The sequence below is a fragment of the Lonchura striata genome, chromosome 4, assembly GCF_050655825.1.
Source record: "Lonchura striata isolate lonStrDom1 chromosome 4, ASM5065582v1, whole genome shotgun sequence".
In the NCBI taxonomy this organism is placed as follows: Eukaryota; Metazoa; Chordata; class Aves; order Passeriformes; family Estrildidae; genus Lonchura; species Lonchura striata.
The window spans coordinates 27,456,950-27,473,520 of record NC_140706.1 but is presented as its reverse complement, the minus strand read 5'-3'; the positions used below and the strand labels follow the sequence as shown (position 1 = coordinate 27,473,520).

Here is a 16,571-nt window from a genome sequence, read left to right as displayed (position 1 = left end):
AATACAGGCTTCTTCAGTTTATATGCTGCTCTGATAACTGGCTCTCCATTGACACGGGGATTAGCTCTGTCCACAGACATATAAAGGAAAGCTTTGCTACTGAATCTGAGAGAGAAGATGCTTCTATTACTAAAAGAATTTTACAGCATCTTATCATGCTGCTTGGCAATGCTTTTGCAATTCTGATGGCCTATCAAAGTATCCAGGGTGGCAGAGCCCACTTTTTTCACATACATCTGATAAAGGTGAAGGAAAAGAGCAGAGACCAATGCTATGGCTATAAATCAAAGTTTTGCTTTGTTTCACAGTAACCACAAGTGCTCTTGTCAGGCAGATTTACCCCACCACATACTATTTAGCCCCCCAGTCAAAACCCACTGAAATGGTAAAAAAGAACTGCAAGTTGTTACAGAAAATGACAACCTCTACTATTGCGCTATTGCCTCATTGCTGGACTGTGATGTACTAATTTCCTTAGGAAACAATGCAACCAAGAGAAAAAAATATGAATGTAAAAAGAAGGGAAAACAAATCATAAAGATAGACTCTAAACTGGGATCTCCCATCCGGGAACCATCTCTGTAGCATCGGAGCAGCGCCTCAGCTGCGCAGGACCTTCCTGGAACACATGGGAGAAAGCAGAGACAGTCAGACATGTGCCACACTTCCAAGTCAGACCTTGCTGCTGGGCTCGGTGTGAGGAACAGGTCAGCACCAGCATGAGCATCTTGCTCACTCTTGGCAGCGGTGATCATCACTTGTTGGATCTGACAGCAGGAGGAACGGCAGACTTGGGTAACCACTCTGGTAAGCCAGACCTTGCTGAGCTTCAGAGATGGCTGGACTAAACTGCCCGAGTGCCTTAACAGATCTGGAGACTGTGTACTTTTGACTGTCATCGATTGTCAGTCATTCTTTCATTATCTACAGGCACAAATAACAATTGGACCAAGGTCCGCAGCTGCATTATAAGTAAAATACCTTGCTAAGCACAGTATTAAGATTTTAACAGCTAAATATTACCATATGCTGAGTTCTGTTTCATGGTGTGGCATTGTGTGTATTGAAGGCATAGGAAAAGTCTGGAGGCAGTCACACCTTTGAAGCCGGGGAGTCTCCAGAAAATGTAGTGACCAGTCAGCAGAGACAGAGGGGTGCCCTTCCCCAGAGCCACCGACAGCTTCTCCCACATGCAAGCTTCACGAAGCTTACTGCTAAGTTCAGCCAGCTGGGGGCAAGTCAGCTAGAGGGCCCGATTTACCCGCTTTAAATCACGCCTCTTCTCCCCCGCGCATCGGGCTGGGTCGGTGTCTGAGCACCCTTCGCCGCCCCGTCTCATCGCTCGGAGCGCCCAGGGCAGTGCGGGAGCGCTACCTGCCGCGCCAGCCGCCGCGGCTCCCGCCGGGCTCCGGGGGACTAGCCGCGGCTTTCTTTGTTGAGGAGGGGCTTTGCTAAAGGGCGTGGAGCGTGGCCAGCGCCTCGGCTCCGTGCCGAGCAGGGACCCCGCGGCACGGCGCGGGCTCCAGCGGCGCAGCGGCGGGGCGGAGCGGGCTGAGTCACCCGGCGCCGGCCCCGGGGGGAGCGGGCAGCCCTCCGAGCCGGGCTGGGGCTGGGCCACGTGTCGGGGGGATTTAAAAAGTTGGGGCAGGGAGCGAGGCCATGCCCAGAAGAGCGGCTGGCAGAGCGGCGGCGGCGGGAGCTCGGCGGACATGGGACCCCTGTGCCACCCTCGGCCCGCCGCGGCCGCCCCCGGGCGCAGCCCGCGGCAGGCAGCGGACGGCGCGGCGCTGCCCGGCTCCCCGCTGCTGCTCCTCTGCCTTCTCCTCGCTTCCTCCGTTTCTGCTTGCAGAGGTGAGGCTCGTCCCGCTCGCAATCCCGTCCTGGCCGCCAGCTCTGCCCATTATCGGGGAGCAGGGTGCCCGCAGCCTGCCAACCTTGCGGGGCAGCCCCTGGGCGCTGCTCCGGGGATGGGTCTGGGGGCTTCTTCCCGTGTCCCGGCAGGGTTACCCTGTCCTGGCAAAACACTCCAGCACCTTGGGAAACGAGGGCTTTTGTTGAAAGAGATGTAATTTTAAGTATTATTTACTCTGATTTTAAAAGGTAAGAAAAGACATGAGACAACATGTGTCACAAAATTGCAGGACAAATTAGGACCCTCTGTCACTCATTCCAACCTATAAATATCGCTATATTTATCAGGTGAGGAATCCTGAAAGTTGCTATTTTTGTAGCAGGGGGCTCTTGTGAAACATCCAACGGACTGTTTAACAAACCATACTCTCTTTTCGACTCTATTTTCCCACCTCAGATAGATTAGCTGCTTACAGCTTGTAAAGTAATGTAACAAAACGCCGTGCAAGGACCATTTCTATTTTGTTTGTATTTCATTTGTGTGATTTGCTTTAGTTGTGAGGGTTTTTTTCCTGCTTTGTTTGTTTGGTTTTTTTTTTAATATCAATAACCAAAGAAATCTAATGGCAGCATACTTAATATGTTAAAAAGAAGTTCGGAAGATGTGGAAGAGCAGAGGGAAGGAAGAGGAGCACAATGGAGGGCAGTGGCACACAGTATTTCATCACTGTTCTCACACAAATGATTGCAGGAGCTTGTTTAGGGATGCAGTGGAGGGAAGAGAAAATGTAAGAAGATGTGAGTCCCAGGCTGTGCATCTGGCATTCTACTGCCTTGAAATAAACTGAATTTTTTAAAGATGGCAGAATTGAAGGATAGGAGAGCAAATGTGCTGTTGACAATGTTGATTTTGTAGAAAGATTTCCTCCTCTGTGTTCCCTTTAAATAGGATTCTTTTCTTCAATAGCACATGCTTCTTTCTGTCTCTTCTCTTCTCTTCTCTTCTCTTCTCTTCTCTTCTCTTCTCTTCTCTTCTCTTCTCTTCTCTTCTCTTCTCTTCTCTTCTCTTCTCTTCTCTTCTCTTCTCTTCCTCTTCTCTTCTCTTCCTCTTCTCTTCCTCTTCTCTTCCTCTTCTCTTCCTCTTCTCTTCCTCTTCTCTTCCTCTTCTCTTCCTCTTCTCTTCCTCTTCTCTTCCTCTTCTCTCTTGCCTTCTTCCCCCCCCAATTCTCCCTATGGTTTTGTGCTGTATATTGAAAAAAAAACCTTAATATTTCACTGTGTGTGCTGATGTGGAAATGAATGAAGTCCTGTAGGTACTGCAGCCCTGTTCTGAATGGGGTGATGAAGGAACACTCCTCAGTCTTTGGAGGAACACAGTCCTAGGTTCACAAAATAGATGGGATTTCTTATGAAATAAAAATTTCTGAATATGTAGAGTAGGGTAAAGGAAAGTGAGGAGTGGGAAATAGTTTATCTTCTCTGTCCAGAAGTTTATGCTACAGGCCAAAAAAATGGAGAAAGTTATAATACTCAGGCTTTCCTGCTTGTTGCCCTAAGGTTTACTAATGCATGCAAATGAATTTCTTTAGGTCTCCCTGAAAATCCTTGGGAGCCAGTCAATTGCAGAATTGGTGTTCAGAGATAGGCAGGCAATGCTCTGATGGGGAAGGTGTGCTAATTTGAAAAGATTGCCCTGTCCCACTCTTTTAACTAGGATACTAATCTCAGCTAGTGCTCCAGTTTGAATACACTAATTTAAGAGCAGAAGACAACGTAAGACAACTGTAGCACCTTTAATTTATTTGGCATTTTTCTTTGAAATGAAACAAATAATTGGAAATCAGTTTCCTTGTTATGTGAACAACTCAGAGATTTTTTTAAAAATAACATTTCTATATAGTGTGAAATTAACATCCCCTCTAATTCTTTCTTGGGGCAAAGCAAGCATCCATAAAAATTGGTTGCCTCAAGTCTGCGCCAGTACAAAAATGTGGTTTTGAAATTCCATTAGTTCCATTCCATTAATGTCTGGAACTAACTACTGTTGTGATTATTGTTATCAGGGGTAAATGTAAAACAAATAACATGATGGCATTTATTCCCTGCTCCCTGGACACTCTAGCTAGGTCTAGAGGTCCAGCACCAGTTTTCCTCTCATGGGAGTTACAGCACATCCCCTCACTGACATCACTGCGTGGTGTGTGACAGACTCACAATTTGGTGATGATCATTTCTGTTATTTACAGAGACTCTAACAGTACACTGCTATCAGAAATACACTGCCAGGTAAAATAGCAATGTGGTAAGAGGGACATTCTGGACATTGAGCTGGAAGGGATACTGGGACAGTGACTTCCATGTTTACAGCCTGGGTGGGTAGAGATAGAGAAAGGAGATCCCCCAAGTTAAGCACAGCTTCACTGCATTTTTATGCAATTAAGAACACATTCAATGTACTAAGGGACAAGCTTTTCCACATCGTATATTCAAGACAGAGGAAACAAATCCAGTTACAGATGAACTGTCTATCACCTTGTCAAAACATGTTCATATCATGGGCACTATTTATATGCAATCCTACATTACGTAGTGCATGTTCAATTCTGCAGCTGTAGCATACAAGAAGGCAAAAAGTAGAGTCCAGATCCTCAACTCAGTGCATGCACTGGAGGTGAGCAGAGCTCTCAGAAAGCTCAAGGTAGTAGGAACTGGAATGTGATTTTCTGAGTAGGTCTCAGTGAGGCCTAAGTAACCTCCACACAGTTTATTGTTATTATGTGAATGCCCATATCTGCTGTGAATTGTGAAAAAGCATCCTGTTGTGTTGCTGAAATAGAGCAGGCAAAAACCACAGAGCACCCAGGTCACAGACTTCCTTGGGCCAAGCAGCTCTCGGCCTCTGCAGTTAATAATTGTGCTAGGTACATCTGATGTGGGACACACAAATGACCTTTGCTGTACAGCATTGCTAAGCACAGTTTGTGCTTCCAGGTGCACCAATGCCATCCCAAGCACTCACATCAGATGAGGATTTGCAGCTGTTGAAAGAGGTAAGCATCATCTGCCATGTGGTATCCTCACATTTCTTCTCTGCCCATGCTTGCTACAGTCCCACCTCTCTATCCAGTCTTTCTCTTGCACGGAGTTCAGCTGTATTTTCTTCCACTACGTCTTCCTGTATGTCTCCTATCCTGGCATCAGCAAAGAGGTGAAATATTTATTTTTCCAGGTATTCTGAACAGTTGCTTCAGGAGGATGTTGGTACTAAGTGCTGAGATGTCATTCTGAGAGGAGACTGTCTTGTCTCAATGGAGAGCTATATTTGATAACTGTCAATGACCAGGCAGACACTGTCCCTGGAAGCATCACAGTGTCCCTCACATCTGGTAGCTTTATAGTCTGTCCGTGATACTCAGGAATTGTTTCAACTCATCCAATCTTCTTGCATCCTCTGTTCTGCACACAAGGTTGGGACACTGTTCAATCCTATCCTAGCCTCTCAATGTACTAGGTAAAGGACAATGTACTGTGTCAATTAGCCCCTCTAACATTTGGCTACTGATGGTATCATAACTTCCACTGTCGTCTCTGAAATGAAAGTTTGTTGAGCGTGACGCATGTGTTAACACAGGCTCTTCCCTGCCCTTTTGGAACAGATGGAGTGGCAGGGCATAATATGTGGAGAGGGTTTATCCTGCAACTTGCATGCCCTGGTGTTGCTGCAACTGTCAACTGTTGTGTTGACATTTAATTTAGTAGCTTTTGATAACATTGGAAAATAAGTGACTCATCAAGGGGGCAGATACAGAGAGTAAATTTCTTCTGATTGGGACAATTATAGGAGACTGTCATCTCCCCACAGCTCCTATTGGACATGGTGACTCAAAACCTAACCTATTCTAGACTGGCACTTGAATGTTCCTAGTGATGCTTATCACCCAGGAAAAAAATGGTCTCTTGGGATGTAAGATCCTGATAACTATAAGGGGTTTTTGAAAATTAGTTATTTACATTCTGTATTAAAAAAGCTATTTTATACATTTCTGCATGTCTTGATAAGATTTGCTAGCTGTAAGATTTGTCCTTGTGGTACCTGGAAGCGAAGATAAAGGTCCTGTAGATTTCAATGAAGAAAATGGTATGCATAAGATACTCATTTTTTTTTTTGATTTTGTAACAGAAGCAATATAAAACTTACTACTAGAACTAGGATTATGCTGGACTGGAAAGGGTCTAAAGAAAGAGAATTAGATATACAGTCACATACCCTAAATCAGCATAATTACTCACTCATACTAGGTCACTGGGGTTTCATAATGTGCAAGTAAGTAATAATTCTTCCCTCTTTGCTACTTTACTAGTAGATCACTGATGAGAAACCCTGCCTCTAAATAAAACTAGTATGTTCCAGGAATGGCTTTGGGTTTATAAATTTGAGAACTTTGTAACTAAGTATTTTGTTTCATTACTTGTCTCTTACTTCCTTTTGTTTCTTTATGTTAATTAAGCAACCCCAAGCAACTTGCAATCTTCTACCCTCAGGCCGCATTTCTGAGACAGGAAAGAAAATTTTGGAGAAGAAGCATAAAAGACAGAAAATACAAATTTTTTAAAAAGTACTTAACAGAAATTGTGGCTTTTCCTCAGCCCTTGCTTTGTCTGTGAAGGTTTTAGCTGAAAGATACCATTGTGTTGAACACAAAGCAGTATTTGGCTTGTTCTGCTACTGAATTACAGTAGATCCCTGTGTCAAGTAAATAAACAAATAAAAACCAAGCCCAAACAGTCCCCAAGAGGAAACAGCCCTTTTTTTAACACAAGCTTCCAAAATTACTTCAGCTTGATTTTATTTCATTCATTGCTGACTTTTTCCTCTACACTTTCTTACCCTGAAACTAGTGAAGCTGAACTAATACACTCAAACACGTGCAAGATGAAGGAAAAAGTGAACAGAGAGGATGTGTTAGCAACAAAACCTATTTGAAAAGGGAATCCTGTTATTAGTTTTAGCTATTAGTTTTTCCACTATGTCTGCTAATGCTTTCTCATAGATTGTCTCTGGAGAAATGAATCATCTCCTGCTCTGAAGTGCTCAGATAAGCATTATTTTTTTTAATTTCTTTTTTCCTTTAATGTTTTCTTTGCTAATGCATGTTGCTTAGTGCTTTCTTTCTATAAAAAAAATTCAAGAACAATTGCATTGCCTGCTCTATCAAAAAAAACCCCAAAAGCCACTATGTTTTTTATGCAGCCTGTGAACAACTTGAGTGGCAAAGATTTTTTTTTTATCTAACACTACCAAATATTACATGGAAAAAAAATAGCATGTACTGATGGAGGTCACTATGATACAACTTTGAAGTTACTTAAAAAAATTGTAAGTTGCTTTTTGTCATCATTATTAAACTGTGCAACTTCAGTTGCAGTGCTGGGGACTTTTCCTTACAGAATACTCTGAGCTTTCAGTGCTGGTAATATTAGTTCCCTGAACTCAAATACCTTTTATTCAATTTCTTATTCCTCCCCTATTAATAACTCTACTAAAAATTAGTCAGTATTACATTATTCTTTCATCTTGGAAAGGGGACAGGAGGATATAATTGATACAAGGTTATGAACCGCAGGGAGAGGATGGGTAGGAAGCACTTGTTTGGTACTTCTTCCAAGAAAAGATCATGACAGCACTGAATGAAAAGAGCTTTGAAAAGACTGCTGAAGACAAATAGTAGTGGTGTTTCACACAGTGTTTTGGAAATTTCTGGCACAAATTGAGTGGTGTGCATAAGATGTGCCAGCTCATATCATAATTACTCAAGGGATGCATGTGCCATATGCTTGTAGGGATGCTGTAATCCAATTGAAAGAGTTGTGTTTGAGGATTGATCCTTGAATCCTTTGCCTTAGTTTTGTCACTTTCTTCACAGTTGTGTATAATTCAAAGACATTGCAGAAGAGATTCAAGTTCATAGTTCAGGCCCCAGATGCTTACAATCATAACTTAAAATATGTCTTAGTCTGAGAAGTTTGCGCTTAAGAGGGGTATGTCACAGATGTATATGTTTGTTCAGGTCAAGCAAGTATAAGTTTGTTGCTGTTGTTTTCTTTTCTTTCATGGTTAAGGCACTTTCCCCCTTTGAATGCAAGGTATTTAATGAATGGACCTATAAGGATGCCTTACAGTAGGCAAGCTTCCCATGCCATTAGCTGCATTTAGCTTTTTCTGAAAATATGCATATTTCACTTGTTTTTATTAATCTGACTTCCTAAAAAACCTGTGTGAACCCTTACAGATAGATGATGCATGTTCTGCTTACCTGTCCACAGATTCTCAGCCTCAGGTGAGTCAGACAGAGGTTACTCTACTCTTTGGATACTGTTTGTTATATATAGTAGAATTGGAAGTGTGATACATAAGTTCCCGTTTTCTTTGCATTAGGTATCCAGTACACTGGAAGAACTTTGTTTTTTGATCATGGGATTTCTCCAGAAACCACAGGTAACACACGCTTTGTGTGTGTTAGCATTGCTTACCTAGACTGCTTAGCATTTTTGAAGCCTGATCTCTCACTGTGCCATTGTCTACAATGAATTCTGAGGACCCAGTATGCAAAGTGTCATTCAGCACTGGAATTACTTCTATCAGTTTTTACTCTGAAATGCCATGTGCCAGAATGTAACATCTTGTAAAGACAACAGGAATACATCAATGTTTGGAAAATTATCTCCAGGTTGAGTACAAGGTGTTAGGTGTTTTTATTGCTCTAGATTAGAAAAACTATGAATTCTCAACAGACAAAGAAATTTACCCAATGAAGAAATGTACTCAGGAGAGTCTGGGGATGAACAAGGGAACATCTCCTAAACACATCTAACTCTTCTAGAGCAGAGTAATCAATGCTCTCTATAGAGTTTGAAATGATTAGTTAGATTGATATGCAAAGACATATAATACACCCGCCAAGGAAGAAGGATATTTCAACCTAGTGCTGAAAAGATTATGTATTTAATCAAAATTATCCATCGTTCTTTTTATTTTAATGAATAAAAGTCTTTTTACCAACTATTATTCCCACAGGATTTAGATGAGAAAGACAACACCAAAAGGGTAAGATGTCTATATATGTCCTACAATCACTAAAAAAAGGCAAGAAAATCATGGAACTCTTGCCCTGCTTTGTAGTAAAACCCCACTTTTAATTTTTTTGAACAGTTCTTATTTCATTATTCTAAGACTCATGACTCGGGCAACTCAGACGTCATGGTAAGTGGCATAGCACCTCCTTATGAGTGAGTACATGTGTGCTTGCATACAAAACCAAGGCAATATTCCTTTTTGCAGTAGTCTCTCCAGCTGTATAGCAAGCTCAGGGCTGGGAGTTGCATGTTTACAGTACAGAAGGTGTTTTAATAATATAGGAGAGAATGATCAGTACTGTACAGATGTGGGAAAAAAATCTAACAAACTCAATAAATCATTCATGGAATTCCAAGTGAATCTTAATCTTGCAGTTTTAAATTTTAAGAATGACATCTAATACTTTTTTCAGGTATTGGAACATAGCACATTCAGTGATACAATGTGCACTTACAGGACCTGAGAACATGACCATAACTATTACATACTCTTGAAAGCATTTTTATTAATTTTTAATTAAACTATATTAATTTGCACATGTCATAAATATATAGAGGCAAAATAGTATTTAAGTCTCACTTGAACTTTGGATTATATTTTGAATGAAAAATATAGTTTAAACCATGGCCAAGAATTGTTGCTCAAAAAGTATTCTCATAAACCAACAAGCCAAGTACATGAACCATTCTCACTTCCGAAGTGCAAACATATTCTGTTATCTGTGTGCATCTATGGGCCATAAGATTTTGAGAGAGTTAAACATATTCATATTTCCTTGTTTCTTACCAATCATTCTTACATGCCAATGCCCATTTCTGCCTTGTTCTTTACATTTTTCCAGAAATATGTGGTGTATTTCCTAGAAAATGACATTGCTTATATCGGTGTCAATGTTTTCATGCTACAGCTGCTTTGGATGCTTTAATGGTAATTAAGACACAGTGAAAAAAGCTATTTCTGTTGCTGCTCCTGCTCAAAAGGTTACTGCATTCCACTGCACCACCATCCTGAATACCTTTGCTGCTGCTCCCAGAGATTACCATTCTCTCACTTTTGGTTTCACTGTTAAGATGACAATTTTCTAGCCATTTTCAGAGATACTTACTTAGGTGAGGTCCATCATTCCTCAGATTTTTAAGCTCTCTCCACTGGCTGCAAGACACAGCCCAAGTGGACAGCTGGGATGTTCAATAACTACTTCAATCACCTCAGATTCCTACATTTTTTAGGTATTATGATCCCATATTGCTTACCTTAGGCAGCTAGCACAAAATTGGCTACAAAGAAACAAATTATTTTTGCCTATTAAGTCCAATAACACTTTGGTAACTCTAGTTACTCCATATATTACAATTCTCATAAGTGCATTACTTTTTGAAGAAGTATTGTAGTAAAAATGCATTTTTTTAAAAAAATACATTTATATGAATTGAAGGTTTAAATTGGCTAATGGAACACAGGTTTTTTTATAATTTATTTCTTCCTGAGGACCTCTCTCCAAAATCCCACATAGCTGTGTTTTTTCAAGGTGAGTACTTTGCACACAGTGCCACTGTGCATAATTAGGCTGTCTGCAAGCTTAAAGCCTTGTTGAACAAAAGGAATTTCATTATTAGAGCTTAGATAGAATGACCAGTGTAATGGTTACAAATGTCTCTTGAGAATGGATTTCTACTGTACACTGTCATGTAGCAAAAAATACAAGGGTTTTTGTTGCCATCTATTTTGAAGTAAAATGAACTTCTCAGTACAACAGGGGTTGAAGCTGCTAACTTCCATTGTAGAAAATTCTAGAAGTGTTAGTAGGAACACTGTGTGGAAATATTCTCAGTACCACTCATAGAGACTGAACAAAGTCTGAGTAATTCCAGGAGTCTGTAAAGGGTTCTGAACTTTCAATTAGTAAAGGTGAGGATATATAGCTTTTCCCTCCATCACTCTGTGTAGTGTAAATATAAATGTTGATTTCTGTTTGTTGTCAAGTCAAAACATAAAAAAAAAAGTTTTCAATTAATAAGTTTCTCAAGTCTTCAGTCCTTTATTGGTCCATGCTTGGTCCACGAGACAATATTGCAGAAAGAGACATTTTTTTTTTGCATCATAAGGACCAAATTTCACTGTTGCTCATGTATGTGTGTTCGTGTCCTCTCAGTCATCTGTCCTGCATCCTTTACTGCAACTCGTTCCTCACCTTAATGAGAGAAGACTGAAGAGATACAAACTGGACGTATGTAAACTGAAAATCTGCATGCTTATGTTCTTATGCTTTGTGATTCATTAGCTTTTCTAAACATGCCCTTGTAGACCTTTCTGCTTATATGTTTTGGTTGGACTACCCAAATCTCGATGTCACACAATGTGCTTCAGGAAGGATCATCTTGCTGCTGATCTTTTTTCTTCCTCATATTGGGAAGAAAAACAGAACCTGCTGTAAATAAACACACCCACCTCTCTCCCTGACGAGATAAGGAACTGAAAAGGTGGATGGGTGAAGGAGAAAACATGCTCTATTAAATTCATTTTTTCTCTCCAATTTGAAACAGCACCAGATTTTTTCACGGCTTTGATTCCTCTTGAGCTACAGCCTGCCTGATAGGATATGATCCAAGAAAGAAGACTCAAGCATTATTTGGGCTAGTCAATATAAGAGACTGGGCAAAATGTCTTCTAAAGGGCAGGCATTAAAATAAAACTCTAAGTAATCATACATCTTCATTAATACATTTATTTCTGTATGCATATATACATGCAGGTTTGTGAACAAACTTGTGTATTTATTACGGCAGTTTTAACATCTGCAAACCCTTAGTAATTTAGAAGGCAGGTGTTACAAAAATTACAGATTGTTAGCTTCAGCTGTTTACATAATACCAAACTTCTGATATGAACTCCAACAAGAACACGTAATCCTTAAGGAGGGTATGGTTGTAAGAGGAAAATGACATTAACATAAATTACAATTTTTCACTCGTAGTTTTACTCTTGACTACTTTTCTGTTCTGGATGAATTTCTTAATCTTGCAACAGCTGCCTATTTTGTTCCTGTTTTCATTTTTTTTCACACATTGAATAGAAGAAGTAGAAAATATTACATATGAATACCATAAGACTCAAATGGCAATGTACAGAAAAATTTTTACCCTTTTGAAATATAAAAAATTATAGTAGTGATCAGATTATAAATCCAAGATGGATGTTTCAAATGCAGATAATGCTAGCATGAGAAGGACAATAGAAATAAAAATCATACAGATGTTCTGTGTACAGTAAGAAATTGAGTACAATGCTATATGTGATGAACTGAAGTCAGAATTAAAATCAGTTCTCTAAAATAATGTATAGTTAAAACTCTACTTCCTTTGAAAGCTTCCCTGGATTGAACCTGCTTCTGTAGTTTGGAAATGATGGGAGTCATCCTGTTTTACACAATTGTCACAGCATTAGAAGAGAGCAGATGTGATTCCTTTCTATGACACTTCACCTTCTGATATTTACCCAAGAGATCACAGCACCCCAATTTTTAGTTGAGAAATACCCCCATTGCTAAATAAAAGCCCTCTTCATTTTAATGTTCTGGTAAGCATAATATTGAGACTATTTTATTTCTCAAATTTCTTGTCTCCCCACCTGCAGGACAGACACATCACTCCTCTCTGATACCAACAGAAGCAAATAAAACACTGTGGTTAAGCTTATGTGTTCTCTAATCATGAAGGTCTCATTAAAGCAACTGGATACCTCATGCTTTGTACTTGTTACATTTAAATAGAATTTCTATTTTCTTCATCATTTGTTAGCCTCCTTGCTATATGGATCACTAGGCAGCTGTTTCACCCAGAGTGCAGTATGGGCAAGATAGACTATCCCAAGTACTGCTCTTTGGGCGTTATTGTGAGAGGCATGGTTATGGTACATCTTTGGGAACAGTCTGGCATCTCATTCCTGGGAGAAGCCCAAGCATTTCTGATACTTAAACTTTGTAATTTTTGTCCTCCTGCAAGATGCAAAAAGCAACTCTGTCTGCAGAGATGGCTATCATGAAGACATTCTTGTTGTGCCTGGGTAGTGAACCCTGGAAAATCAGAGGCAAAGGCTGTTCATCATTCCTAGTACCATTCAAAAGCAATCTCACCTGACCTAAATCTTCAAGTGGAATTTGGCTCCATTCATAGGTTCTCTTCTATTTCTATATGACAACATAAACTTTGTGTTACTGACATGGAGAAATGCACATAAAGCATTTAAGAAGTAAGACTGCATGTAGCACTGAAGAAATATTTTTTATATATACATAAATAACCTCTCTGTATGTAGTAATTTACAGCTGTAGATATAATTTAAAATATTTTTTTCTTCAGGAAGAACTCCAAGGACCTGGAGGGATTCAAAGCAGAGGCTACTTCTTCTACAGGGTATATATATTTTTTCCTTTTTGTTACGTGGTGGAAGTTAAAAAAAAAAAAAAAAGGATAGAAATAACCAAATTATAGAAAGAATTACTGTGATTAAGGATACTTTTTTCAGTTAGACCATTCCACCCTACAGTACATCTCCAGGTCCACTCCTGACATTTCCTTGTATTAAAATTGTAGGAATTTTTTAAAAAGCATATTCCTAGGTTTGTGTGTATATGATACCATTCTATGCCTTAAGAAGTCATTGGTTATTTCATATCTATTTGTCAGAGAAAGTTCTAGAAAATATGGCATCTTGGAAAATCTTTGTAAAGCATTGTTCAACAGGGTATGTTTGCACATGATATAAATATGATCCCATGCTTACACACTGTGCTAGGTCTGACTTTACCATTTTCCTTCTGTTTTGACCAGTAAGGTATGAAACTAGATACAGAAATTCTCATGAGACTGACTCCACTATGTTCATCTTGTACACCATAGAGCCTTTTTACTTCACTTTAGCAAAATTGAGAAGGTGGCATGTCAGAAGTTTGAATAGTTCTCTTGATTTTGGTAGTATTTCTACTTAAATAAGAAAGAGGCTGATGGCTTTAAATAAAAGTCTGGCTAGGGCTGTATTTGATGATCTTAAAGGTCTTTTTTCAAACTAAATTATTCTATAATTCAAATGAAAACACCACAGATTTGTATAGTTACATTTCTTATGTATCAGGCTTGGATCCTTAGAATTGTTATGACTGGCCGAAGTTATGGGTAATATTAACATTGGTGCATTCATGCTTCCAGAGTAAAAGACAAATCCTTTTTAAGCCCAGGAAAAAGTTTTTTATCAGCTTTAGTCCCTGTAAAACACCGCAGTGAAAGGAAAGTCCTTGCTTATATCAAAGAATACAGTCTAAAAAGAAAATCATTGAGGGTGTCATGTATTTGTTTGTAAATAGCAACAAACACTTATAATGTAATAATTATAACAGTCAGAAAACACATTTTAAGAAAATGCAAAAAGAATAAGTGAAGTCACTCTTGAAGTGACTTCTTATGGCTTTCTCCCCTATATAAAATCATACAAGATGGAAAATTCATTCTTCAAATCAATATGCAGTAAATTTTAGTATGTAATTCTCCTCCAGAGGTAGATACAGATTACACAATAACTTATCTTAGGTATGTCTTTGACAACAATTATAACGATACTACTGAGAAATTCACTAATTTCTATATACACCAAGTTGCTTAGAGGTTTGTTACTAAATCCTGTCAGTTTTACAGAATATATAACTTACTGAATATTTGTCTTTCAGCCACGTAATGGAAGGAGATCAGTGGATTTCCGCTAAGGAGGTATGTATTTATTTAATGCTTTTGATCATGATCTATATGTAAATTAGTTCATTTTTATCTAAATAGACCATGATATTTTTGTTCAGAAGTTGTCACAGAAAGCCTTTAACTGTGTAATCAGCTTAGATTTCCACCCACAAACTTTCCCCAGATGTGTTAAATACACTTAGATATATTAATTACACTTACCTTCATACGAAGTGAACAGAAGCTGTAGGTATTCAGTTCCCAGAACAGAGAGCACAGAAGTGTTTCAGGCAGCAAGAAATGGAAAATATCCCAAGTTTGTAAACAATTTGGAAAGTACTGATGATGACAAGTAAGTCTAAGAAAGAACTGAGTCAACTACATGTCAAAAGAATGCTGAAAAGTAAACTGACATCCTGAATGTAATTCCCTAATCTCACAAAGATAAAAAAGCTCACTCTGAAACCGAGTGCAACTTCAAGATTTCATTTCAATGCCTGCAACTATTTGGAGAGATGTAAAAATGTAGACCAATATGTTTTCTAATGTATTTTATTCTGCCATAATTTTCAAGTCTTATATCAACTTAGAGTCATATCAACAGCTAATACTCTATCTTATTTTTCAGGATTATAGATTCCTGATTTAGAACTAAAACTGCAGGAATGCTGAGTACATGGACATACTGTTTTCCTTACAGTAATTATTTGTCATTAATGTACAATTAGAAATCACTCAAATGTAAATATTCTTAAACCAGATTATGTTAAGAAGGTCTTTACTATCTTGATTATATTAAAAGCATATTAAAATTATTTGTTTCCTAGTGTTATGATGTTTGCAACCACATGTAATTCAACTGTAAAAGAGTCATTGCTTGCTAGCAACAGACATTGCCTCTGTTAAGTAAATTTTCCCTTCTAAATAAAGGCCCTCAGCCAGACAGTTGTTTTAATGAGAATGTTTGCAATCAAGGCTACTGTGCTTTTTCCAGAATATATTGTGATTTGTGTGTTTCACTATCTGGGGGAAAAAAAAAAAAAGAGAATCTCTTTTGCCTTAATAAAAGGAACCTGAACAAGTTGCATCTTTTGAAGAAATATTGTGACTTTGATTCAACTAAAATATAATGGCATGCTTTTCTAGCTGTTAAGAACGCAGATGCACCATGGTTTTCATTTAGAAGAAGACTTAATTGGAACTGGGGTCACAATTCACTTGAAAACTCAAGTGCTTTTGACGGAGATTGAAAGAAACTCTAAGCAGAAGCATAAGTTAGCCTTACAATCTTCCCAGCTTACCTCACCGAGTTTATTTTCACAACAAAATTTTGTTAAATTATGTTGTTGAGGTTGTAATTATATTGAAAGTGACTAATCATTCAGAACTAGATGATAAAAGTCCCTTCCAACCCAAACCATTCCGTGCTTCTATGACTCAGTTTAGAAGTGGGCTAAAGTTTTTAACATTGTATTGGCAGGTCATGGTTTGAATTGGCCTCAGCATTACTACTCCTACTTTTGCACTTTTGGATGAGCAATAAAACTTCAGAAGGTAGCTGGAAAAATTATGGCCTCAGAGGAAGCCAGATTGAGAAGAACTTTTCCTCTTCTTGTCCACTTGTTTTTGCTCTTCATTTTAATAATTAACATTTCTTAAAATAACATTCGTTCAATATTTATAATTTAATTTTAATTATTTTCACTTGGTTGCTTTAAAAAGGATTCTGAATTAAACATACAATGCATACAGGTGTAGTGAGAGGTATCTATCCAGATTAGCAGTGCACATGTCACTATTGTCTATGTACATGCTCCTAAAAAAATAAACTCAGAATCTTTTGAATAGTAATGTCTGCT

General features: G+C 38.7%; 1 protein-coding gene across 2 annotated transcripts; it reads left to right on the top strand.

The window, feature by feature from the left end:
- The first annotated feature begins 1,197 nt into the window (after positions 1-1,197).
- Positions 1,198-16,563, top strand: NMU (neuromedin U). 2 transcript variants are annotated; one of them, XM_021555851.3, is made up of 10 exons: positions 1,210-1,851; positions 4,843-4,901; positions 8,142-8,189; positions 8,288-8,347; positions 8,927-8,956; positions 9,062-9,112; positions 11,139-11,213; positions 13,345-13,398; positions 14,706-14,745; positions 15,341-16,563. In XM_021555851.3, exons 1-9 carry the CDS (start codon positions 1,710-1,712, stop codon positions 14,739-14,741), a joined length of 555 nt encoding a protein of 184 aa, XP_021411526.2. In that variant the 5' UTR covers positions 1,210-1,709; the 3' UTR covers positions 14,742-14,745; positions 15,341-16,563. The 2 variants fall into 2 exon arrangements, with proteins under 2 accessions (XP_077638703.2, XP_021411526.2); XM_077782577.2 differs by lacking the exon at positions 11,139-11,213 and having other exon boundaries at positions 1,198-1,851.
- The last annotated feature ends 8 nt before the right edge of the window (positions 16,564-16,571 follow it).